Source organism: Phodopus roborovskii, unplaced genomic scaffold (genome assembly GCF_943737965.1).
Source record: "Phodopus roborovskii unplaced genomic scaffold, PHOROB, whole genome shotgun sequence".
In the NCBI taxonomy this organism is placed as follows: domain Eukaryota; kingdom Metazoa; phylum Chordata; class Mammalia; order Rodentia; family Cricetidae; genus Phodopus; species Phodopus roborovskii.
This window is the reverse complement of record NW_026125059.1, coordinates 10,952,104-10,978,675: the sequence shown is the minus strand read 5'-3', so window position 1 is coordinate 10,978,675 and position 26,572 is coordinate 10,952,104. Positions and strand designations below refer to the sequence as shown.

Here is a 26,572-nt window from a genome sequence, read left to right as displayed (position 1 = left end):
TTCATAATAAGTTTCTGTGTCATTATTTGGGAACTGTGGTCCAAAGAAAGACCAACTACGACACTGTAATGTAATTTCACTACTGAATTCTGGTGACTTGGAAGCTCTTGTTTAAAGGATAAACTGTTTAAATGTCCACTGGATGGCATGAGGCTGTGTGACAGCTTTAGCATCTCTTCTGTACTTGCTGCTCCAGAGTCCTTTTCTGTTCAACCCAGGCCACTTCTCTCCCTCCTCCAGCTCCATGCTCACATAGTCCCCTTCAGAGGCCTCCTACCCCAGCAGCCCCCACTGTGCTTTTCCTAGGCAGCTTCAGCTAGCTGCTTTTCAGACAACCACACAAAAATGTCATTGTGTGCAGGGAATGCTGGTGCACGCCTTCGATGCCAGCACTTAGGAAGCGGAGATGGGCGAATCTCTGTTGAGTGCCAGCCTGGTTCATATAGCAAGTTCCAGAACAGCCAGGTCTGCATAGTGAGACCCTGCCTCTCAAAAATAAATTTAAAAAAATAAATAAAAATTAAAAATAAAATAATAAAGCTGGGTGGTGGTGGCACATGCCTTTAATCCCAGCACTTGGGAGGCAGAGGCAGGAGGATCTGTGAGTTTGAGGTCAGCTTGGTCTACAAAGAGAGTTCCGGACAGCCAAAGCTGTCACACAGAGAAACCCTGCTTTAAATAAATAAATGAGTAAAATAATAAAAAAGAAAGTACACTGTGTTCCTTAGCATTTATTGTCTTTTTCCAGGAGGTCAGCTCCCACGGAAATGGCTCAGTCCTTGTTGGTCTGCATCCAGGCCAGAGTTAAGACATACTCAGGTGGTAATGACCCCTAAAGGAGTTCTGGGATGGGCTAGACAGCATGAGCATGACCTTGGTGAACGGTCACACTGCCTTGTGAATGGTGGCACACACCTGTAACCCCAGCACTTGTGAGGTGAGGGTAGGGGGGGATCAGGAATTCAAGGCCACCTTGGTTGCATAAGAAGTCTGAGGTCACCTTGAGCATACAACACATTACCTCAGGAAAAACAAAAGTTCAGGGCTGGAGTGAGGCCCCCCGTGGTTAGGAGTGTGAGGAGGGCCTGACTCAGTTCCCACACCCACAAATGTTTCACAAGCATCAGTAACTCCAGCTTCAGGAATCCAATGCCTTCTTGTTGTCTCTGTGGGCACCAGGCACACATACACACAAAACAAAATGTCACTGTGTCAGGGATAAAGGCCCCTCCCTGAGGCCAGAGCTAACCCCCTCTCTGCAGCCATCTGGAAACATCACCAGGCAGCCAGGGTTAAGGAGATTCTTCCTTTGTTATAAATATATTATATACATCCAAAACATGACATTAAAATATTACTCCATGTTACAGAAAGGTATTAAGGCTTTCTATTATTTACATTGACAAGCAAGCACCTTTAAAAAAAAAAAACAAAATAAAAATAAAAAAGCCCTAATCTTCCTTCTTCCTCTGACACAGTAGCCAGAAGGGAGTGTCTCCTCCCCAAATGACCAAGCCCTTCACAAGAGCTGTGCCCCGTGAAGATGTCTTCATAGAGACCTCAGATGTGGCTGGACATGTGGAGAGAAGAACTGGTTGGCAGGGGGAGGGGGAGGATCCCTATGTGGATAGGGCATTCTGGCCTCTCCCTGTCCGCTGCCCACTGACCATTGCCCAGATCTGTCTCCCTTGGGTGGTAGCCAGGGTGGTCTGCCCACCTAGGCCTCTGGGGTCAGTTTGCTGGGCTGAGGGAGGACCATTGTGCAGGGACATTTAAATGTCCTGGAGGCTCTCTGGATCACTGGGGTCAGACCAAGTGAGTCAGTGACCCCCCCCAACACCAGGGAGGACCATGGCGGCGGGGGTGGGGGCGCGGGGTGCAGGCGTGCAGGGTGGGGCAGGACCGGGGTCCCCTTCTGCAGTCAGGCTTGGCCTTGGAGCAGCTCAATGGCCAGGAAGGCCCAAGGAAAGAAAAGAGGAAATGAAACTTGGCGGCTCAAGTATTCTGTGTCACTGGGGGTGGGCTGGGGTACCCGGGCCCAGCCCAGGGGACTCCTCTTCACTGGAGGGGCAGCTCAAAGAGGCCAGAATTTGGCAGATGGCTTCAGCTCAGGCTGGGGAGGGCTGGCGACCAGGCAGCTGGACAGGCTACTTGACCTTCTGGGCCCACTTCATGTCGTCTGCCCGAGGCTTCTCGCCCGTCAGGCCCTGGATGAGGTCCTCTAAGCGACGCCAGAAGCCTATCACCTCTAGGGGGTAGTTGAGCCAGCCTGCAGAAGACATAGCCAGGGAGTCAAGGGAGGAGAAAGCCAGCCTGCCTGGGGTGGGGTCCTCAGGAGACAGGCTGCAAAAGATGGGTGTGTGTGTGTGTGTATGTGTGTGTGTGTACTTGGCACTGTTTTTTTTTTTTTTTTTTAATTTCTCTTCTCCTCAACCCCCGCCCCCAACCTCAGACAGGGTTTCTCTGTGTAGCCCTGGGGGGTCCTGGAACTCCCTATGTAGATCAGAATAGCCTCAAAATCAGATTCCCCTCCTCTGTGCTGGGACTAAAGGAGTGAGCCACTCCACCTGTCAATCACAATGGCACTTTGTTTGTTCATTGCTGCCAGACCCTAAGTCTGCTGGCTGGCCGAGTGACTGGAGTCACAGCAGCTTCAAGTGGGGAAGGGGCTCTGTCCTCAGCACCCGGAGGAGTGCCTGGGACACAGCAGGTGCTCAATATATGTGCACTCTGAGGACACTGGGTAGGCCAAGGCTACATGCACCTCCCCCCAGGGATGGCACCACGCACCTGTGGTGATACAGAAGTATGTCTCGTGGGGTGCCACGTGGTGGATGCGATGATGTTTCCGTGGTAGGATCACGTGCCAGTCCTGAAGGACGGTGACCCAGTAGGGCAGCCCCAAATACGTGTGTGACCACTTGTGGATCTGGTTGGTGAAGGTGCCAAAGATGGTCAGGCAGAAGACGAAGCATTCCCAGGGGTACAGCTGCTCCAGGGTCTCTGCAGGGGAACGGCAGGGGCATGGGACCTATGCAGCTGCGCCACCAGTCAGCCAACTCCTACAGCAGGTGGTACCCAGGCGCCCCTCCGCCTTCAATGTGAAGTTTTCAGATGTGGAAGCAGCCCACGGGTTGGCTAAGAGTGTGGGCTCTGATTTCTGCTGACACTTGTGGGTTGTATGAGCATGGAGCAGGGCTCTGGGTCAGGTTTCCTGAAGTAGGTAGGACCTGGGGATACCTGTGTATTCAAGGGAGTGTCTCTTGAGGAAAGACATCTACAGGGCCAGGGGGACACAGGGCAGGGTCTGGGGCAGGGATTTCATCTCTGTTGGACCCTGTGGGCTTCTAGAGCATCAACGACTCTACAAAATTCAGCCTGGAAAGAAGCAAAGCCAAAGGCCTTCACTTGCAGCTTGGGGCTCACGGACACGGGGAAGTAGGAGGTGGGTCTGGAGAAGGGGCTGCTGGGAGTCTGTTAGCAGGAGTGGGGTCCAGCAGCACAGCCCACCTGTGGGCAGACCCTCTGTTCCTCTCAAAGGGCGGTGCCACCAGCGATGCCCAGCGGTGGAATTCCTTCAGAAAGGGGCACCGTTTGGCCTTGGCTTCTAGTCTGTACTTTGTCTTTTTATTTCAGGGCGGGATTGAACGCGGGTTTGGGTGTGGCTGGCTAGCTCTCAGCTACCAGGCCTCACAGTGCACTTTCCTTTAATACCACAGAACAAGGGATGGGCTAGCAGTGATTCACAGGGAATGCATCAAATGAGCAGCTCCATGGAGGAGGTGGGAAGGAGGAGCCTGGGAACTACATTACTAGAGAGTGCTCTGAGAAGTTGTGAATGACGGCAAGTGACCCACACATACATACCCTGAGGCTCCCAGGAGCCTCTGTCTCTGATGCTCCCTTTGAGGAACCCCAGCTGCAGATCTTACCTGGACTCTGGGTTCGGAACTTGTAGGCCATGTTCAGCAGTGGCAGAAGCGTCACCAGGCAGTTGTCACCATTGGTCTCAATGAAGTCATGCCTCGTGATGGCTGTAGGGTCGATGTGGTGCTCCCGGAATGGCCTGATGAAGGCCTGGGGTGGAGAGGGTATAGGTGTAGTCTCCTAGTCAGTCAAAGGCAGCTGGGACCCTGAAGACCCCACACACACCGCTGGGCTCTGCTCCTATAGCTTGTCACTGACACAGACCCTGCCTGCACTGAGGTCTGGCAGGCTGAGGTGCAAAAGGGCTTCAAACACCTTCCCCAATCCTTCTGGGCCTCAGTCTCCCCACCCATACCATGAGGGCCTTGGAGACAACGTGCACCCTGAAGCAGGTGAAGAGGCCCACATCAACAAAGGGGGACCCTGTCTACCTGCGCTGCTTCTGGAAGCAGCCTTCTGTCTCTCAGTTCATGATGCCAAGTGGAGCTTGCCTTGAGTGAGCACAGACCCAGGAATGGCTAACCAGAGTGCATCCATCTCCCTGGCAGTGATTGGCTTGCAGGGTGGGCAGTGTGATGCCAGCTGGACCAATGGCATCAGGTTCTGGAAGTTTGGCTGCCACTGGGGGGGGGCGTGGAGAATTCTCTAGGCAGCCAGGAGTGGAGGCATGGATGGGTTCAGCAGGAGAAAGCAGAAGCCAGAAACAGAGACACCAATCGGAAAAGGTGGTTTCTCTGGCTCCACGGGGCTTTAATTCAGCACTGACATGAGTCAGAAACCTTGTCTGATGAAACCAGCTGGGATTCAATTTTCTGCCATAGCCCAGATAGCCTAATTAACAGCTTAAAATCTGAATACAGGACAATAAGCCAGTCCAGCCTGGTTCAGGGCAGACTCCCTGACACTCTCTGACTAGCTCATCTGACATCTGTGCTGCCACCAATCACAGGGACCCTCAGGCCAGTCTAAGAGAGCACAGAACACTGGACCAGGTACGTGAGGGCTCTGAGAGAAAAAGGCACACGGCCTGGCATACGCACCTTTCCCACAATGGGCAGATCCACAGAGCCCCACGTATCGGCACCCCAGTGTACCAAGCCAGACAGGAAGTCAGCGACGAGAGCCCCTGCAACTGTGGGCATAAGAGTATGAGCCAGGGCAGGGACGTGCATGCGGAGACATCCCGGACCCTCCCACCAGAGGCCGGTCCTGAACTCCCTTGTGTGCTTCCTCATTCATTCATACAGGAGGGAAGAAGCATCACCCCTTCCCAGGGGACAGAGGGCCTCAGCACAGCCTGCACAGAGCCTAGAGAGAACACACTGGGCATGCTCAGAGCAGCTGCATTTCTGTAGTAGAGGATCCTTCTCTCCACCCACAGCCCACCACCCACACAGCTGTGGTGAGGCTGCATAAACTTCACAGCCTTGGTGTCAGGAAGCTGAGTTGCCCAGAATCCCAGCACTCAGGAGGCTGAGGCACGGGGATCCAGAGTTTTAGGCTATCCTGGGCTACAACAAACAAAAGTAACACCTCGCCGGCAAACAGCCTCCGTCCCACCTACGCCACCTAGCTTTTACCAGTAATGGACTGGACCCTGTGGGATTTTCCTTTGTCTGCTCAGAATTAGCCCGGCAAGGCCAACGACAGTCACTACAGACCTTAAATCTGGGTTAAATCCCGCCTCCATCGCTCATGAGCTGTGTGACATTGTACAAGTTGCTTAACATCTCTGTGTCCCAGCTTCCTCTTGTAAGGTGGGAGTGGGGGAGATAAGGCAATGGCGACTGCTTTGTCAAGCACTATCACAGCAGGACAAGGCCCTCTCTTTGTGTGGGCCTGGCTAATCCCTCTGTGTGTGGGTCTCAGTGAATTCCTTCCCTCCCTTGGACAGAAGGGAGCTGCAGGCTGGAGGGGAAGCAATGGGCCCAGGCCAAACACACAGCAAGTGGTACAGCTTTTAACCTGCCTTGAGATCCAAATTTGGCACAGCATGATCCATGTACACACAGGGAAACTGAGGCTAAGTGACCAGCAGTGTCTCCTCACTCCCTGCAGTTTCTTAGCATCGGCGGAGCCTCTGCCCTAACTGTTCTCTCTGCCTGGAATATTCTCCTTTCCTAAGATGCAGTGTAGCAGCTCTCGGTCCTCCAAAGCTTAGGGGCCCTCCCCGTCTCCTCCCCGAGACCCACACTAACTGGGACATCATCTCTGCCTGCTTCCACCCACCTCTCATCCCGTCCCTCCACGCCCACCTTCCCTCCCCAAGTTTTTGTCCTGGAACTCATCCTTTAGGCCAGAGTGGCCTCGACACAGAGATCAACCTGCCTCTGCCACCAGAGCACTGGAATAAAAGGCCCGCGCCACGACACCAGCCCCAAGCTTTTTTTTAAATTCCTTTTCTCAAGTGGAAGCTCAGCTGGGAGAGCCTTAGCTTGGGTCACCACTCCCTTTACCCCGCCTAACATCGGCTTTTCTCTAATCTGTTTCTCTCTCTGAACACAGGATTTAGTCCCTGTCCTGATGCCCCTTTCTTCTCGAACCCCACATTTTGTATTTTTCCTTGTTCAGCATGCCCCTTAGAGTTACCACTAATAACCACACGACAGAGTCTGTGCTAGGCTGTTTTGAGATTTCCTCTGTCGATTTTAGCCTCAGGCAAACAATACTGGCAAAAAGCAGCCACATTCTTCACTAAAATATCCCAAGAATGGTTTCTAGGCCACATACAAATATTGCTCTCCTCTAAAACCTCTTAAGCCAGGTTGTCATAGTTGAAATCACCCTCAGCACCACTGTCCTTCCTTTAGGCATCCCATTACTTTTCTAATCTAAAGTCCCAAAGTCCACATTCCTCCAAACAAAAACATGGTCTGGCCCATCACAGCAATACCCGAGGCCCTGGCACCAACTTCCATCTTAGTGAAGGCTTTCTATCGAGATGAAAAGACACCGTGGCCATGGCACTTCATAGAAAGGAAAATCTTTAACTGGGGCTGGCTTGGAGTTCAGAGGTTTAGTCCATTATCATCGTGGAAGGGAGCACGGTGGTGTGCAAGCGTATTTGGTGCTGGAGACGTAGCTGAGAGCTCTGCATCTAGATCCACAGGCAACAGGAAGAGACTGCCACACTGGGTGTGGCTTGAGCGTTTAGGACATCAAAACCAGCCCCCTAGTGACACACCTCCTAATAGAGCCACTCCCTATGGGGATCATTTTTATTGAAACCACCACCGATGGTGTAGATACTCTGTATCTGAGCAACAGAAGGTTGGGGGGGCACCTCTAACCATGCGGCTGTAGGGGCACCCACCTCTAACCGTGCCTCCTTTGGGTTCAGCATCCTTACTCTGTAGAGCAACTGTGTCGTCTCTCCAGAAGCCTGTCCCAGTGTCATTAGGATGAAAGATTGCCTTCATGACAAACAGTCGTGGAGAACACTGGGTGCTTTGTGGGTGTGGCACGGTAGGGAGCCAGGGTGCAGGCTTCTTGTGCTGGATGTTGGATGAGGGTGAGGATGCAACGTTTTCCCTCCTCAGTCGTGGCTCACTCACATGTGGTTATAACTGCACCAACCCACACACACTGCAGTGAAGGCCTGTGTGGCTCAAGGCCTCCTCACACAAGGCTGCACCTCTGACCATACAAAGTCACCACATGGCCTCTGTTCCATGTGGAGTCTAAGGGGCCGGCAAATTTTCTATACAGGGCTAGACACCGAGGCCGTCTGTCAGGTTCCGTGACCACAGTCTTTGTTGCTATGGCTCAACCCTGTCAACACCACAGGGCAGCCACAGGCAATGTGTCAGCACACGGGGGTGGGGGGTGGGTGGGAGGGGGGTGGGGGGGGATATGCTATTCCCGCAATACCTTGTTTGCAAGTATTTTGGGTTTCGCTTGCTTCACTGGGGTAGCTCATCTGGAGTCATTTATGTGCCATGTGCATTGACCATTTCCCTTTTTGCTGCTGAGTGGAACGCAGAGCCCTCCATTGGACTATCGCCGGACTATAGCTGCATTGCTCATTCATGGAGAAGCCTGTGCAGTCCCAGACTCCCTCACTCCTTTAGCTGAAGATGGCAGAGACACTGTCTTTCAGGCAGAGGCTCATGTAGCCCTGGCTGGCCTTACTGGATGATGGCTGTGCAACCACACCCAGACAGGCACTCATGCTGGGAGCCCAATATGGCTCTTTACTTACTGCGGCTGGATCTCTAGCTAAACACAAAGCTTGCAGATTTGGCTAGTCAAGCAAGCCAGCTTGCCCTGAGGATCCCGTTTCCATGACAGACAGGCTGGTACCCCCACTTGGATTTTTTGTATAGGGGTGCTGGGGTTTGAACTCTGATCTTCACACTTGCATAGCAAGTACTTTATCCACTGAGCCATCTATCCAACTTCCACACTGACACTTTTAAAAAAAATTTAAGATTTTATTTATTATAATATATACCGTGTTCTGCCTGTATGTGCACCTGCACGTCAGAAGGGGGCACCGGATCTCACTATAGATGGTTGTGAGCCATCATGTGATTGCTGGGAATTGAACTCAACAAGATCCTAGGAAGAGCAGCCGGTACTCTTAACTTCTGAGCCATTTCTCCAGCCCTTCTTTCTTTTTTTGAGACAGGGTCTCACCACTTGGCTAGCCTGGAACTTGCTATGTAAACCAAGCTGGCCTCGAACACAGATCCTCCTGCCTCTGCCTCCCAAGTGCAGGCATTAAAAGCATGATATATCAAAAATGACCCCCCCCCTTTAGTCTTTCTTTTTTGTGGTTGATACTTTTGATTTTAACCCAGAGCACACCACAGACTTCCATGTTTCACCTCCACTAATCCCTGCGGGCCAAGGCCAGGTTCCTGTGGTTGAGTTCCTTCCCCTTAAGTGTTCTCGGCAGTTAATCAATCCTCTGTGATCAGGGCACACACAGTGGAACAGCATTAGAAAGTCAGGACACGGTGGCCTTCGGGAATCTCCCGTATAACCAGCGCTGTCAAGGGAAAATGCACTGTTGGAGTCTCACTTGCACTTCTGTTTGGGCTGTGAGGCTGCCTCCCAAAAAGGGGGATGCGTGTAACACGCACGGGAGAGGTAACCTAGGTGTTCCCTGGAGCAGCGCAAAGTGGCCTTACAGACCTGTTTCTGCTGGTGCCAAAATGACCCACGAGAGCTATGCTAGCTACCTCACACCCCGAGTCACATCAGCCAAGAGGGCTGAAATGGAGTCAGAGGAAGGCAGACCGCTTGTGAAGGCCGGATGTTCCATCCCTAGCACCGCTCAAAAGCAAAGCGAGAGAGAGGCCAGGTGTAGCGGTCATCCTCTGGAACCCCAGCACTCGGGACGCTGAGGCCGGAGGAACCAGGAGTTCAAGTCCAGCCTGTGAATTCAAAGCCAGGCTGATTTATGCTGAGAAACTACCATAGACCAGTGGTAAGCAGACTGTGGTAGTCTCAGATGGATAGGAAAGGGACACGGACTAAGAAACTGAAGGCATGTGATCATGGGTAGCGTATGGGCACAAAGCAGACCCACTGGGCAGCGGCTGGCATGAATGAGTACAGGGCTTAAAAGCGTGCTTCCTTCCATCCTGTCGATCTAAATTGGCCTAAAAAAGACTGCTGGGCTGTAGCTGAGCTGGCAGCATATTTATCTCACATGCTCGCAGCCCTGGAGTCTCCTTCGTTTGATCCCAATACCATAGAAGCAGTCATTGAATAACCCCAGAGCTCTGAAGGGGAAGCAGGGAGATCATGGGCTCCATGACCCTGTCTCATAAACAAAGAGAACCATCGACTAAAACACTGTCATGTCCCTTCATGTCCAGAGATAGACCCTATCACACCCGATCTGCCAGAGGGTGCTGGAGGCTGAAGCAGCCAGGGAAGGACTGTCCAGTGTCACCTGTGGAGGGGCCCACACTCAGCCTCACGTCCAGGTCTGGGAAATGGGAGTCACACAGAAGCTAGCCAAACAAGTGGGAGGGTGCAGGGTGCTGGGCTCTGGCACGACCTCCCTGGTGGCAGATGCCTGAGCCTTCCGTCCCTGTGTGAGCCTTCCTTTCTGTCGGATGGCTGGGAGCTAGGACTCATGGCAATATGCTCTGGACTGGTGTCTGAATAATCTGCGAGAGAGTATATCCCTTCCCACCATGAGGAAATGGCTCTCAACTTCTGGGGCCTGCTAGCTGTTTCTAGGGTACACTTTCCAGGCCCACGAAGCGCCTTTAATAGGGGGCAGGGAGACGAACAGGCATACAGAAGTCTCTTTGTTTCAGCCTTGGTGGTGGCTGGCAGCTGGTTCACTGGGGAGCAGCTTCAGCCTGGCCACCACCCTTCTCTGCAGAACCTGGCAAGGGGACAATGGCTCTGTCCAGCGGCAGCATGAACGCTGGGTAAAGGTGAGGCTGACTGACGAGGTAGACAGACCCTGAGCGTCTATATCATCAAGGCTCAGTTAAATCCAGAAAGCCCAGCACCGCGACCTCCTGACCTAAGTGCTGATCCGTGCCCTCCCTCAAGGACCCACTGCATCCTCAGTGAGCATGCTGCAGCCCCCAGGGGAATGAGTGGTTTGCTCTCCAGTCAGCACACACTGTCCTTGTCACAGTCACCAGTGGCCTTCAGAGCCAGGTCCCTTCACTGCAGCATGAGGCTGGTGTCCTGCAGACTCCGGGCCCTGCTACCCTCTCAGTTCTCTGAATTCCCTGAGCTCTATCCTACAGCTGTTTCTGCTCTCAAGCCACGGTCTCCCCTAGGCTACTCTCGTTTCTCCTCTGCCACCTGCTCATGCCTTGAGCTGAACCTGGAATCAATCTGACCCCAGCACTCACCCCACAGCAGCCTGGCTGTGCATGTAGCTCAACTGCACGGCTCCTGTGAGTTTAGGACTCCCTCACCATCAGAAATCGTCTCCCCACAGCACTCAAGACAAGCCCACTCTCCAGACCATGGCTCCCGAGGTCTCTTTGTCACCAGCCTCAGGACCCTTGCACACGATCACTAGCTCTGACACAAGCCTCCTCTTGCTTCTCTTTCCCTCAGGCTGTAGCAGCCTTATCTCAATCAGCTCTCGGGCATTGCATCACACAAGCCCAGCTTTACCAACCAACCGGAAGCCTTTCGGTTTGAGTTCTGATTTCCGGGGCTGCCTGAGGCGTTGGGAACCGCTGAGGAGACAGGAACATGCTGGCACAGTGCCCTCGGTGGCCACACACGTGTTAACAGACAAATCAGGGCGGCTATTTAAATCGATTAAGAGTTGTGCAAACACCACTATCAGGGGATTACTCGCCCTTATCAGGCCAGAAGCCGGTGCAATGGGAGAGCCGGCCACACTGGCTGTGAAGTCTTGGTCGGCGGTTTAGCAGGCAATGCTGCCTCCCACCCCACCTCTTCCCAGTCACCAGCCCTCTCAGGGAAGCTGAATTCTTCTGGCTCTCCTGCAGTCCCAGGAGGCCAGAGCGCCACAGCCTCCCTGGTCATGACACCTGCTGCAGCCAGTCCAGCCAAGGTGGTAGGAGCCACCCAACTGTGGGGCAAGGGCTCCTGTGAGGGGCTAGGGGGCTCCTGCAGGTGGGGCCTGGGCTGCCCAGCACAGAGCAGGCTAACTTCTCCCCTGTACTGGCTTTGTCCTGAACTGAGATGGCTTGATTAGCAGGCATGTACACTATTATTGGCTCAGGCAGACCGAATGCTTATAATGAGATTGTAGAAGCAAAACCACAGGGAGGGCCAGATAAGACCAAAGGTGCCATGGCCTCCTGGCCAGCCTCAGAGCTCAGCAAAGGAAGAGAATACACACCTGAGCCAGAGGGCACAAGGCTGGGCAGGGGGGACACGAAGACAAGGAATGCAGCTGATATGACAGCCATGCATACTTCAGCAAAAGGACATCACAGCACTTTGCAGGTCCCTCCTCTGAGCCTCCAGTTTCTCATCAAGAGGATGAGTCTCAGCCCCTATGCCTGGCCAGGGGGAACAGCCAGGACTTCCAAGCACACAGTGCCCTGTTCCATGCTCACTCACTGAATTCTGGACACCTGCAATGTACCAGCCCTTGTGTCTGAGGTTGGGGATGCAGCAGTAGATGAAACGGAAATGTCAATTTGTTTGAGATAGGGTCTCACTATGTAACCTTGGCTGGCCTGGATTCAGAGGTCTTCCTCAGCCTCCCATGTAAGGAGATTAAAGGCCTGCTGTTACCAAATTCCCGCCTTGTTCCCAAGCTGCATCAGCCCCAAAGGAACACACGGACGCTACATTAATTATGAAATTGTTGGCCGATGACTAGGGCTTCTTATTTGGCTAGTTCTATCTTAATTATTAACCCATTTCTATTAATCTATGTATTTCCATGTGGTCTTATCTTACTGGAGAAGGCCTGACTCGATTCAAGCCCTCTCTTCCCAGGCTCACATGACGACTCTGCCTCTGTCTACACCTCCCAGAATTCTCATCTCTTAGCCCTGCCTATCTTCCTGTCTGGCCAATCAGTATTATTCATCAACCAATAAGAGACACATATACAGAACAACATCTCCATCAGCCTGCACTACCACACTCATTCAGGGCTCTTTTGGAGGGGCCATCTCACAGAGGGCCGAAGCATGTGGCCTCTCAGTAGATCTTGGGGATCAAATGTGTGGTGTCATCTGCGCAGTGATGGCACACACCTTTAATCCCAGCACTTGAGAGGCAGAGGCAGGTGGATCTCAGTGAGTTCCAGGCCAGTCAGGACTGTTACAGAAACCCTGTCTTGAAAACCAAACCAAACCAAACCAGTGTGGTGTCCTGAGAAGGGCTCCAGGCACAGAGAACAGCTTGTACAGGCCCTGAGGTAGTGGGGGAGAGGATGAGGATGGGTTCTGAGAGTGTGTGGCCAGTGTGGATAGTAGGGAACACTGAGGCTGGGACTGTCAAACGGAAAGGCCACCGTGTCAGTACACGGCACAGGGCAGTGGGAGAAGAGGACCGGGTGTGTGTGTGTGTGTGTGTGTATGAGGGGGCAGGGGGCGGCTGGATTCTGGAAGTATGCCCGAGGGTGGAGTACAGCAGACAGGAACTGGGGTGTCAATCATGGGGCTGCGGTTGAATGCTGAGCTGAGCAGGTGGGGCTCCCATAGCTTGTTCTTGATGTAAGACCGCCCTGAGCACTCAGTGCTCACACACATGCTCACTTGCACAAAGGCAACTCACCAACACCCAGGATGACGAGGGGCATGTGCTCCCAGCAGGCCAGCAGCAGGAGGTGGACCAAGTTGTGGGCAATGAGACTGAAGCACACGATTACGGAACACCACTCCTGGAAGCGCTTGCCTGTGGGGAGAGCAGGACCGAGTGAGGCACAGGCTGATCCTCAGCAGTGTCCAGTGAACTGTCCCAAGCACTCCCATCCACCCATTTCACCCTGAGGCTGGGCCTGCAAGTGCCAATTTTTTATAGATAGGACCAGGCTTTCTGGGGACTCCTTGTGTTTTAAATGAAGTTTCCTGGTACCATCTGTTTCCGGGTCAGTGACTATCTGAAGCCAGAGGCCATGGCTAGCATCTGATCCCTCACCCCAGAGATTCCCGGAGCCTGCCCAGCCTTCACGAATACAACACAGGCCATCAGCCTCAGGGTCAAAGAGGAATATGGTGTTGGGTCAGAGAATAGGTGTTGGGGACATTAGGCCCCAGGGTTCCAAGATTGGCACCTGGATGCCTGCAGCCAGGCAGGAGCATGACATCGCCCACACACCCAAGAGTTAGCAGCAGGTGACTGAGAAGACACCAGACCCAAGGTGTGAGCATTGCACTCTAAATCCAGTCACAGTGTATAGACTTGAAAGTTCAAACAAGCTTATCATTCCTTGTGGCTCTGGTGGAGATGTCAAAACTCTGGACATCACCCACGCATCCATGGCTTGGGGATGAGCCAGAACCGTCCACTCATGGCCTCTCTGTGTTGCCCAGGTCGTATGGAGGTGTTGAGAGCAATGTGCTGTTGCAGAACCAATTAAGAGGAGAGGCTGGGGGCTGGAGAGATGGCTCAGAGGTTAAGAGTACTGGCTGCTCTTCCAGAGGTCCTGAGTTCAATTCCCAGCATCCATCTGTAATGAGATCTTGTGCCCTCTTCTGGTGTGCAAACATATATAACAGACATTAATACTGTATACATAATAAATAAATATTTAAGAGGAGAGAGAGGCTGGTGAGATGGCTCAGCCAGAAACAGCTTGCCACCAAGAATGATCGATCACCTAAGATCAGTCCCCGGGACACACACCGTAGGAGAAATGACTCCTGAAAAATGTCCTCTGACCATTACACACACAATAAAGAAGGAAGTATGTGTAAAAGGGGTTTTTTGTTTGTTTGCTTTTATTTATTTATTCTATGGTTGCTGGGAATTGAACTCAGGACCTCTGGAAGAACAGCCAGTGCTGTTAGCCTCTGAGCCATCTCTCCAGCCCCTTGTAGAAGTTTTTAAAAGAGAAGAAAACACAAAGGATGGAAGCATCACTCAGGAGCCAAACACTACGATGTTTGAGGCCCTGGGATTATGTTTGGCATCACACAGACATAAAGAGCCAGCAATATGGTTGAGATGAGTAAAGGTGCTTGCAGCCAAGCCTGACAACCTCAGTTCAATCCCTGGGACCCACATAATGACAGGGGAGAACCAACTTCCCCAAGGTGTCCTCTGACTTTTACAACACACACTGTGGCATGTGTGCTCATACACACTAACTAAATAAATGTAAGAAAAAAGGTAAAGAAAGCCTCTAGACTACCTGAGATCGCCTTTCCGTGTAGTACTGAGTTATTTTCTTTTGACAACTAATTTTTAAATTGAAAAAGAAAAAGAAAACAAGAAAAGAGAAAAAGCCAAGCAGTGGTGGCTTTTCATCCCAGCACTGGGGAAGCAGAGCAGGCGGATCTCTGTGAGTTCAAGGCCAGGACAGCCAGAGCTACACAGAGAAACCCTGTCACAAAAAACTAAAAAAAAGAAAGAAAAACAAAACAAAACAAAACAAAAACAAACAAACAAACAAACCAAAACCAGCATGTGAGAGTGAGTGGCAAGTCTTATGTCCATTTCCCAGGCAGCTGGTCCCAGAGGCTGGAGGCCCTTATGCTGATAATATGATTGTCGTCAGTGCTTAGCATCAACACAGCAATTACTGGGTGCCGAGAACCTGCTCAGAAGCAGAAGCGCAGACAAAAAGATGGAAGGTCAGAGCAGGCACGGAGGCAGCCCAAGGCAACTCAGCCTGCCAGCTAGAGGGATGCTGTGGTCTTTTATCCACCCCCGCCTTGCTCCTGATACCCAGTTCTTACGACATTCTCTACCACACTGCAGTCCTGATGAAGGCTCCTGTACGGGGTTAATGAAGGCCCAAGTCAGGCCTGCTGCCCCTCCCCCTCTGCCCCTGCAGACCAATCTAGAAAGCTCTACCTTGCTTCCTCCTACTCTGTGATCCCGTCACCTCCTTCCCCCACAACCCTCAGGACTGCAGCCCGACCTGAATGTGACTTGAGCTACATCAAGCTCCCTCACCAAGGCCCCTGCACTCAGTTGGTGCTCAATAAATGCTTGTGGAATGAGCAAAGTCTAATCCCAAACCACAGATCACATTTCCTTCAAGTCCAAGGATAAGCGATATGCAAAGATTAGGCTCCATCTGTGTCCACGCAGCAGCCAGCTCTTCCCAATTGCTGAAGCCAGAGTAAAGCAGCTCTCCCCAGAAAAGGGTGACACTGGGGGAAGGGGACCTCAAGGTTCACATGCCCCTTGCCCATGTACAGAAGAGGACACCAAGGCCAAGGAAGAGCAAAACCCCCCAGAGGTCACAGGAACAGACAGGCCTGGGGCTTCTAGTCCCTCTCAACTGTGCTGTTTCTGAGCCCCACTTAGAGTCACGGCCTGCCTGTCTCTTCCGGTTCCTGCTTGTGGGTAGGGCCCAGGGCTGAGAAGCAGGAAGCCCAGGGGTGGGGGAAGCCCAGGGATACAGGAGGAGACAAGGGACAGGTGATTCTCTCCCTGCCAACCTGCTTGGTTAACTGCAGGGATTGAAAAGATGGGCAGTGTCACGGCCAAGGATTAGACTAAAACAATGACGACAATGACGACAATGGCTGGTGCCCACTGATAGGAATGATAACGATGAAAATGGCTGCAAACAGGATCCTCTGGGCAGGCTTCGTCTTGTTTTTTTAGAAGTGTGATCTAAACTTAAAACCACATACATCCTAATTCTTGTTAGCCCTGAGAACACAGGGCTGTCACTCCAGGTCATGGGTTCCAGGTCCCCCAGCTGCTTTCAGGGCTGTCTGGCTAGCCTCTATGGTCAGGAGTTTTGGAACCCTAAGTGAGACCCAGCCAAGGAAACTGAGGTACAAAGTTGGATGTGGGTCCTTGCCTGGAAACTCGTTAGGTCTGGACTGTCCCACCTTCTTGGGCTGAACGGCCCTGAAATCTGAGTATTTCCCTTTAAATTTATCTCACTGTGGGCCTGGGTCTGGCTGCAGAGGGACCTCAGTTCTGATCTAAAAAAAGCATGCTAACATGTTAAGGTGTGCCGGTATCTCACACACCACCCCTGTGAGAGCCAGGACAGCACTCCCAATGCCAGGGAGACCAAATAACTGTCTAAAGTCATGGCCTAGGCCATCGACCTGGCAGGCCTCAGGTGTCCCCACCCCCATCTGAAAGCCTGTTCCTGGCCTAGAGTGGTAAGAGCAGATAATCTGGACCCACTGGCCTGGATGCCTACATGAGGTGGGGATGGAACCTGGGAGAGGAGAGAGGCCCACCTACCTCACAGGGCAAGCTTAGTACCCCTGCCTCTCCCTGCCCCAAATAACCTGCACTCCTGGCTTCTGGCCAGTAGGAGATCTTGCGTACCATAGAAAGCAGACAAAGGGGGCAGAGAAAGCAGAAACCAGGAACACACAAAGATAAGACAGGGAGGGAGAAAGACCAGGAAGAGGCCAGACCAAGTGTGGATAGAATTATTCCAATGCCGTGGAACCAGGGCTGGCCAACGGCATCGCTGTGGCCCCACACCCTGGTGCTATGGCTTCAGGCAGGCCCGTTTCGGAATGATGCTGGGTCCAACTTCAGGCCTACAGGCCTGGCCACTCTAAGCTGTCCAAGCTGGTGGACAGTTGGATCCAGCACCCTTCGTTTGGGCTCTGTCATCTTTCCAGCTGGGGCACCTGTGAAATGGCACACACGGCAGGTGGCAGCCCGCACCTCCAAGAGCTGCCATCTGGGCCAAGTAGGTAGGAGGGAGACCCACCAAGCTCACTAGGCTCCTCTCAACTTTTGGATTCTGGCTCTAAACCTGGAGTGGAGCACTGCACAAGTCCTTGAATGGTTGTAACACCTCACAGAGTTAAGCCCAATGCCTGAGCCCTCAAGGCACTGTGGTCACTGCTGCCTCATGCTGGATTACCCTTCTATCCTGTTCACCTGGTCACATTGCTCAGGCACACACAAGGCTGGGTGGCTTTTTTGTTTTCTTTTTTTCTTTGAGATAGAGTTCCTCTGTATTGCTTTGGAGCCTGTCCTGGAACTCACTCTGTAGCCCAGGCTGGCCTCAAACTCACAGAGATCTGACTGCCTCTGCTTCCGAGTGCCGGGATTAAAGGTGTGCATCACCATTGTCCTGGCTAGGCCAGGTGTTTGCCACCAACACCACAAACAGGCTCTGTGGCTGTCCTGGAACTTCTGGCTAACTTCTAGAGCCAAGGTGAAAGCCAGGAAACAAACAGGAAATACTCCTACTTCATCTCTGTCCTGGGACCTCTGCACAGACATGGAACAGGTGGTCCTGGGGTGCCAAGGGTCCCCAGATGTCAAAGATGCATAGCGTACCCTTGCCAGTCTTCGTATTACAGTGGCAGCAGCCTAACTGCAAACAGAAATGGCGTTCAAGACACGAGAGCATGTGGGGAGGGCCTGCACAAGCCAGTCTTGACTAAATGCCATCCAGATGACGACAACAAACCACCTTCGGCCCCAGGAATCTTGAGAACCGAGTCCCGGGAGCCAGGGACTTCTCATTCTGTCCCAGCCCACAGGTTCCTCGTGCTCCTCGGCTGTGCCAGGCACACCCCCACCTCAGGGCCTTGTACTTCTTCTCTGAACCTCACACACTCTCAAGGTCCCTTCCCTCCTGCCTTCAAGTTTCAAGGAAGCCGGATACTGGCTTTCCACATGCCACCCCTCTCCTTAACATCCTCTGCTGGGGCTGGAGAGATGGCTCAGAGGTCTCGGGTTCAATTCCCAGCAACCATGTGGTGGCTCACAACCATCTGTAATGAGATCTGGTGCCCTCTTCTGGCCTGCAGGGATACGTGCAGGCAGAACACTGCATATATAATAAAGAAGTCTTAAAAACAACACATTTTCCCTGCTGCTTGCTTCTTGGCACGCGAAGCCCTATTTCCCTCAGGTGGGGGCGCGATGCCTGTCTCCAATCATATCAGGTCTTGCCTGCTGCATGCTTTCAGGGCTGAGAACCGGGAATATATCAATAGACGCTCAATATTTATCAAGTCTCTTCTCTCATTTTATGGTTAGGTCCAGAGGGGTCAAGGTACCTCTCTAAGGCCACTGGGCTCAGTGGACAGAGACAGAGGGAGACCTACTAAGAGGAACTTGGAGGAACCAGTTTGACCAGTCTTCTCCTCTCTATAGGTCAGGGGAGAAAGCCTTGACTGAGGGTTTGGGGCCCCCAGGGCCTCTGTTTAGCCATTTGTCTAAGAACAGTAGCCAGGGACTGATACAGAATCTCGAAAGGAGGGTGAGAGGTGGCCTCCAGGGAGACTTAAGAGGAAACAGCTGGGGCCAGTAGAAAGTAGGCTGTGGGGACAGCCCCGCCCTAATCTCCACTCTCCATTCTTAAGGTCCTAGGCCAGAGGCTCCGAGCTCAGAGAAGGGCAGAGGGCCAGGTGAATTGCAGGGACCGCCTATTGTACACAAGACCAGTGGGTGGCATTAAAGTGGGTGATCGTAGTGACACAGGAAGGAGAGAAATTTCACCTGAGCCTGTGGGAGAAGGAAGGATACCAAGGCTGGGGAATGAAGAAGCTTGGCCCAGGCCATGCAGCTAACCAATATGAATGCCACCAGACTCCCTCAAGGAGAGCAGGTCCAGAGGCTGGCTCTTTGGATGTGGGCCAAGCACCCACCGGAACAGACCGAACATCCAAGAAAAGCTAGAAAACCATACAGACTGGAAACCCAAGGCTGGGAGAACCCTTAGGGACCTAGGGGACCCACAGAGGAAAAGCAAATAGCCCCACGTCACATGCCATTTATAGCTGAAAAAGTACCAAACCCATGCCAGCCAGGGCAGGAAGCCACGGGAGTAGTGACCTCAGCCCCACCCAGGTCAGGACTGTGTCCTGTGGCTGCTCAGGCAGAGCAGAGAGGGCTGAATGTCGGACATCGCCAACTCATGCAGACACCCTGGCAGAGGGGCCTCAGGCTGTCATCTGACTCTGGAGTACACAGGCATTTCCTCAATCTCTGGGGACACCCAGCCAGACGGTGAAATTCCTGAGGCTCCTGGGAGCTGGAGCCAGAGCTTGTCTGGGTAGAGCCAAGGCAAGGGGCTCTGGGCTGTGATAAGGGCTGGGAAATAGGGGTATCCCACAAAGTCCTGAGAGGCCCCTGTGTGGATGGGGGAGAGGACAGAGGCAGACAGGGACTCAATATGGTCTGAGTAGATGTCCAGAAGAATCTCCCAGGAAGAGGTGAGGGCTGCCGGTCCCATTGGGAGTCGGGGGTGGGGTGGGATAAATTCATTCACTGCAGCTACTGAAGCAGGGACCATGACAGGGCTTGGGGGAAGAGGTCCTGGCATACCCTGCAGCTGGAGGACAAATAGTCCCCTAGCTAAAAAACACAGAGTCCCAACGTCGGGGGGGGGGGGGCTATGGTTGATACGCTGTATGAGGCTTGGCTACCTGAGAACTGGAAGCCTTGGGGAGGGTCCCTGGGACACAGGCCAGGCCAGGGTGGGGTTCCTAAGCTATCCAAAGTGCCCTGTGGCTAGGACTCTGGGTATGCAGGTGTAATGAGGCTGTTCCTCGATCTAGGGGTGTCTCTGCAGCCCCAATGACTTATGGTTCTGGGTAAAGAAGGGGTCTGGGTAGGGTCCCTAAACCTGGGGATGACCTTTGCAAGTTGGAAGCCCTGGAGTTCCGCTTTGAAGGTGGAAGCTGGGGTTGGGATGGGGGCAGGGTTCGGATCCAAGGGCGTCCAAATGGGCTGGAGTTCGTATCTGGGTGGAGTTCGGATGTCGGGAATTCGGATGGGCTGGAGTTCGGAGCGAATGGTGGGGGGGCGGTCGGATGGGTTGGGGTTCAGGTCAGGGTGAGGTTCGAGTAGGATGAAGTGATCCGTGGGCTCTGGATGGGTTTGGGTTCGAACCCGAGGCTTCGAATGGGCTGGAATTCGGATCCGATGGGCTGGGGTCCGGGCATTCCGACCGCCTGGGGTTCGGTCTGGGCGGGCCCCGCGCCGAGCACCCATCAGTCCGCAGGCCCTCCGCCTGTCCTACCTGGTGAGTATAGCGCCGCTAGCTCACGGGCACCGGCATGCTGTGCGCCCCAGCGTCGGCTCTCCGCCGTCTCGTCCTCATCCAGCTCCGGCTGCCGGTCCGGCGAGTCCTCGGCGCCCGCCATGGCCCGTCGCCCGGCCCGCCTGCTGCGCTCTGCCTGCGGCGGCGGCGGCCGCGGAACCGCGGCGAGATCACGCCGCCCAATGACCGGCCGGCGCTGGGCGCGGCGGCCGGGGCGGGGCCTCGGCGGGACCGCGCGTCACAGCCAATCGGGGCCCGCGCCGTGCCCGTCCAATCGCAGACCTCCGGGCCGCAGCCAACCGCGGCTCCGGGGGGCGGGGTCGCAGCTGGACGCAGCTGGGCGCAAGAGGGAGGGTGGGTGTGCGCGTTCCCGGTGCGCCCCGCGGGCTCCCGTGCGGTTCCCGAGCCGGAGAGTACGTGCCCGTGCAATGGTCCGCGACTAGACTTTTGCGCCCGCCGCGAAGCGCCTACTGAGTGCACGGCAGCCGCAGGACGCGCATTCGCCGGGAAGCTACTTGGCAGGGCAGCACACCAGCTGCACGCACTAGGTTTCATTTCACTACCCAGGATGGTCTCGCGTTCGAGGTCAGCCTGGGGGGCTACATTGCAAGACCCAGTCGCAGAGCATAACTAGTGAGTGATACTGCCTTCTGAGAAGCCCCTCATGACCACCTGCTGGGGTGCCTCCTCCTCTGGTCACTGTGACATCACCCTCACGCTTGTCAGCGCTTGTCATGGGTAACGTCTTCCTATCATGAAGGAGCCCTTGAGGGCTCTGCCTGGGCCAACAGCTGGCAGATGTTAGACACTAAAACAGGGATTGAATGAATTACGCTCAGCAGAATGTCCTGTCTTTAGCACATCGGAGTTAAGAGACCTGCAGGTTTGTGTTGAGGATGATAAACAGCGGCTGCCCCTGGGGACTGAAGCACTGAAGTGCCTGGGACCCGAGGAGGGTACTTGGATCGGAAGGATTGCCAGGCATTGCACTGGGAGGCAGGGGCAGGCAGATTTCTGTGAGTTCGAGGCCAGCCAGGTCTACAGAGCGAGTTCCAGGACAGGCTCCAAAGCTGCACAGAGAAACCCTGTCTCGAAAAACAAACAAAATACAAAAAGAAAAAGATATGAAGGATCTTTCCAAGCCTCCGTCTTTTTCCTCTCTAAGACTTAAGCCTCCTCAGTCTATTCCCCCACTCCACCCTACCCCGTGCTCCTTGTGTGGTCTCTGTCCCCAGTCAGTTTCCAGCTTGTTCCTTGTCTCCTTCATATGCCTCCTCCCTCAAAGGAAGAGCCACTTGTGGATGTCTGGGACAGGCTGCAGCTCAAGTTGCTGCTGGTTCCGATGAAGCTGGTGGCCTGGCACCTTGCATTAACTGCACAGCACAGTTAGATTTGGGGCGTCGTTGATTTCTGCTGACTTGTTTAGGTAGTTGCTGGGTCTCAGGCCCTCCCAAACTACGTGCGACCCAGTGCCTATTAGCAAGCAGGCTGAGGTTGCAGATTATTACTGAGGCCAGGAGATCTCTGTGGACAGCACCTTGTGACTGTCAAACAGACAAAGCCTGAACTGTGTCACTGTTCTCTCAACTCATGAAGTACCTGCCCCGCCCTTCACAGACTCTGGTATTTGCTGGAAATGGCATGGAGGGGAGAAGTCCCTTGCTGTAGTTTTTTTTTTTGTTGTTGTTGTTTGTTTGTTTTGTATGCATGCCGGCTTGTGTGCATAAGTGGGAGCGTTTGTACCATTATACTGTGGTGCCCATGTGGAGCTCAGGCGACAACATTTGGAAGTGGGCTTATTCCTTCAACCCGTGGGTCCTGGGGATTGAACTGAGGTCTTCAGGCTTAGTCCCAGGTGTGGGGAAACATGGCATCCTGCAGGATTTTGCACAGCAGAATGACAAGTTCTCATTTACATTAATTGGGGAGGGCAGTGGTGGTATGCATCTTTAATCCCAGCACTTGGGAGGAAGAGGCAGGTGAGCTTCTGAGTTTGAGGCCAGTCTGGTCTACAGAGCCAGTTGCCCGCCAGGGTTACACAGTGAGACTTTGTCTCAAAAATAACAAAGCATAAGCTGGGCATTGCTGGCGCATACCTTTAATCCCAGCACTCAGAAGGCAGAGGCAGGCAAATCTCTGTGAGTTCCAGTCCAGCCTGGTCTACAGACCTAATTCCAGGACAGGCAATACAGAGAGACCCTGTGTCGAAAAACAAAACAAAATACAAACCATGGTTGTGGTGGCCCAACCTCTTTAGTCCTAGCGGTCAGGAGGCAGAGGCAAGCAGAGCTCTGTGGGCTTAAGGATAGTCTGGACTATATAGTGAGTTCTAGGTCAACATAGTAAGTAAGCTTCTGTCTCAAACAAAACAAAACAAATTATGTATTTATTTGAAAAATTACACCTCTTACTGATCCATCTCACCACCCCTTATTTTTTTGAGACAGGATCTCAATATGTAGCTCTAGCTGTCCTGGAATTCACTTTGTAGGCCAGGCAGGCCTTGAACTCAGAGAGATCCTCCTGCTTCTAACTCCCAAGTGCTGAAATTTAAGACATGTGTCACCACACATGGCTTTTATTTATTTACTTACTTATTTATGTATTTATTTATTTTGTTTTTTTGAAGCAGGGTTTCTCTGTGTAGCTTTGTCTGTCCTGGAATTCCTTTTGTAGGCCAGGTTGACCTTGTACTCACTGAGATCTCCTGCCTCTGCCTCCTGAGTGCTCTAGCTTTTAATTTTTTAATAGTTTGTTTTTATTTTATGTGCATTGGTATTCTGGCTTAATATATGCCTATGTGAGGGTGTTAGATCCCCAAGAACTGAAGTTACAGTTTTGAGCGGCCATGTGGGCGCTCAGAATTGAACCTGGGTCCTCTGGAAAAGCAGACAGTGCTCTTAGCCATTGAGCCATATCTCTAGCCCCTTGACTTTTAATTTTAAAGTAAGTCATTCACATGCTTTGAAAAATCAAAGCCGTATAACACCCCCTCCCCCTCCCCGCAAGGAATCCTTTCCCTGACCTTGCCCATTTGCTTCTCTTTTCTGTTTATTACAGATTTTATTTTTATTCATGTGTATGTATCTGTGTGTGTATATAATACATGTGTGCTGGTGCCCTTGGAAGCCAGAAGGTCTGGGATCTCCTGGAGCTGTGAGGCCACTTACAACACTGATCTGGGAACGAAACCCTTGTTGTCTGTAAGAGCAGCTCTTGGCAGCCAAGCCATCTCTGCAGTTCCGCGTCTACAAATGCTTCTTCCCTGATTCTTCCGCACTCTTCCCGTGCTTCTGTGCAAATGCAGAGTGAGCATGTGTAGGCATGTGCGTGTGTGTGTGGTGTATGTACACATGCATGCATGCTCATGTAGAGAACAGAGGAAGTGATGTGATCCCTTCCTGCCTTATTTCCCTGAAACAGAATCTCTCACAGAACCTGAAACTAGCCTGGCCTTTAGCAAGCCTATGATCTTGTCTCTACCCCCACATTGCTGGATTTACAGACATGTTCATATGTTCATACCACCCCCCCCAGTTATTATTTCTGTATGGGTGCTAGGATCTGAAGTTGGGACCTCATTCTTTTGCAGCAAGAGTTTTTACCCTTTGAGCCAGCTCTCCAGCACCATGAGCATATATTCATATGCTTCCCTTTTTAACATAAAGAAATGGAATTTTCTCTTCTCGGGTCCTTGGTTTTAACCTGTCCTGTTGGCAATGAAAACTTTCTGACTGACCGGCAGACAGACAGACTGCCTGGGATAACAATGAATTACATACCACTTATTTATTCATTTGTTCTTTGAAACAGGGTCCATGTATCTCCTCATTGGCCTCAAACTCAATATGGAGCTGAAGATGATTTTTTTTTTTTGTTTTGTTTTTTGAGATAGGGTTTCCCTGTGTAGCCCTGGTTATCCCGGAACTCCCTCTGTAGACCAGGCTAGCCTCAAACCCACAGATATCCACCTGCCTCTGCCTCCCGAGAGCTGGGATTAAAGGCCTGTGCCACCTCTGACCTGTGCTCTTGAACTCTCCGAGCGTTAGGATAACAGGCATGTACCGCCTTACCAGCCATTTTTGTTTGTGAGACAGAATTCACTGGGTACCTCAAGATTGCTCTAACTCACGGGGATCTGCTGGTGGCCATGTCAGAGAAGCTGCAGTCTGCAATGACACATATGAGATACAGTCCAGAGGACACAGAGCTGCTCTGGGTGTCCCCAGAGAGCCCTTGCTTCCCCTGTGCTTCCTTCTGCTTGCTCGCGCTGTATTCCTGCTGTGTCTGGCATAGTGTGAGCACTATATGAAAGGGTCTGTGTCTGGCATAGTGTGAGCACTATATGAAAGGGTCCCACTGTGTCTGGCATAGTGTGATTGACTCATGAGAAAATCCCACTGCTCTCTGAGCAATTTACTTGCAGGTCATAATGAAGATAATCTTTTTCCTTTTTTAAAAAAAAAGATTTATTTATTTACTATGTATACAGTAGTCTCTATGCATGTATGTCTGCAGGCCAGAAGAGAGCACCAGATCTCATTACAGATGGTTGTGAGCTACCATGGGGTTTCTGGGAATTGAACTCAGGACCTCTGGAAGAGCAGTCAGTGCTCTTAAGTCTGAGCCAGTTCTCTAGCCCCACAAAGATGATTTTTATAAGAGCAATGACGATTAGGCAGATCTATGATTTCATTAGACTTTCTGAGTTGATCTAAAAGATACAGGTGGTTAAGACAGTGAAGATGTTTAGGGAAATGATTTAGGTTATGCAGTCAATTGCTTCAATGAGAGATTTTTAAAAAAAGGCAAAAATAGGCTACCTTCCTTTTTGTTAGATGTAATATTTACAGAAGGTGAAAAACAGGGACATGGAAGTTTTGTGCATCACAGACCCATGAATTCTGCCTGTGGAGAAACAGGCTGATGATTAAAGAAAATAATTGTGTCCCTGCACCAAGGTCAGGTCAAGTTCCTCAGTTGTGTATCTTACAGATTTAATCACAGGCCCCTGGTATGCACCTTGAAAAAACAAAATTGTGAAAGGAAATTAAATGACCCTATTGTGTGTAAAGAAAAACAGACAGCGAGCTGACCACTCATTTAAAGTTTTTTTGTAAAATAAAAATCTGCTACACTGAAACCACAAACAACTGCCTTCCAGTACAAAGGAACTGGCTGAAATATACTTAGTGTGCTTAAAACTGTTAATAAAAGGATAAGTACTGAGGGAAGATGTTATAGTGTAAAAATTAATACAGAGAAAAATGTTTAACTACTTGTGAGCTTCTTGTTTTGTTTTGTTTTTTAGTTTTTTTGAGACAGGGTTTCTCTGTGTAGCCCTGACTGTCCTGGAAATAGCTGGCTTCAAACTCAAAAGATTGCCTCCAGTGCTGGGATTAAAGGTGTGTCACCACCACTTGTGAGCCTCTAAGGAAAATGTAACTTGTGATCATCTGTGATTTCTTCTCATGAAAAGATTTTAATTTGATTTTGGAAACTATGTAATGCAGTTGGGAGATGATCTTTTCCCGTGTGGAGGTCATTGTGTTAGATGGTATAAAATCATTATATTAGAAGGTATAAAGTCATTGTATCAGATGCTATAAAATCATCGTATTAGAAGGTATACAGTCATTGTATTAGATAGTATAAAATCATTGTATCAGATGGTACAAAATCATTGTATTAGAAGGTATACAGTCATTGTATTAGATAGTATAAAGTCATTGTATCAGATGGTATAAAATCATTGTATTAGAAGGTATACGGTCATTGTATTAGATGGTATAAAATCATTGTATCAGATGGTACAAAATCATTGTATTAGAAGGTATACGGTCATTTTTTAGATGGTATAAAGTCATTGTATCAGATGGTATAAAATCATTGTATTAGAAGGTATACGGTCATTGTATTAGATGGTATAAAATCATTGTATCAGATGGTATAAAATCATTGTATTAGAAGGTATACGGTCATTGTATTAGATGGTATAAAATCATTGTTTTAGATGGTATAAAAGGCATTAGAGAAGGAAAGATGTGGGAGGAAAATCTGAGG

General features: G+C 51.5%; 1 protein-coding gene across 1 annotated transcript; it reads right to left on the bottom strand.

Moving 5' to 3' along the window:
- Nucleotides 1-1,292: 1,292 nt before the first annotated feature.
- Nucleotides 1,293-20,702, bottom strand: Peds1 (plasmanylethanolamine desaturase 1). Its single transcript, XM_051185883.1, has 6 exons — nucleotides 20,489-20,702; nucleotides 13,126-13,245; nucleotides 4,968-5,059; nucleotides 3,933-4,077; nucleotides 2,791-3,003; nucleotides 1,293-2,269 (listed from the first exon to the last, which is right to left on the bottom strand). The coding sequence occupies exons 1-6, from the start codon at nucleotides 20,610-20,612 to the stop codon at nucleotides 2,148-2,150; spliced, it is 816 nt and encodes a 271-aa protein (XP_051041840.1). The 5' UTR covers nucleotides 20,613-20,702; the 3' UTR covers nucleotides 1,293-2,147.
- Between the last annotated feature and the right edge of the window lie 5,870 nt (nucleotides 20,703-26,572).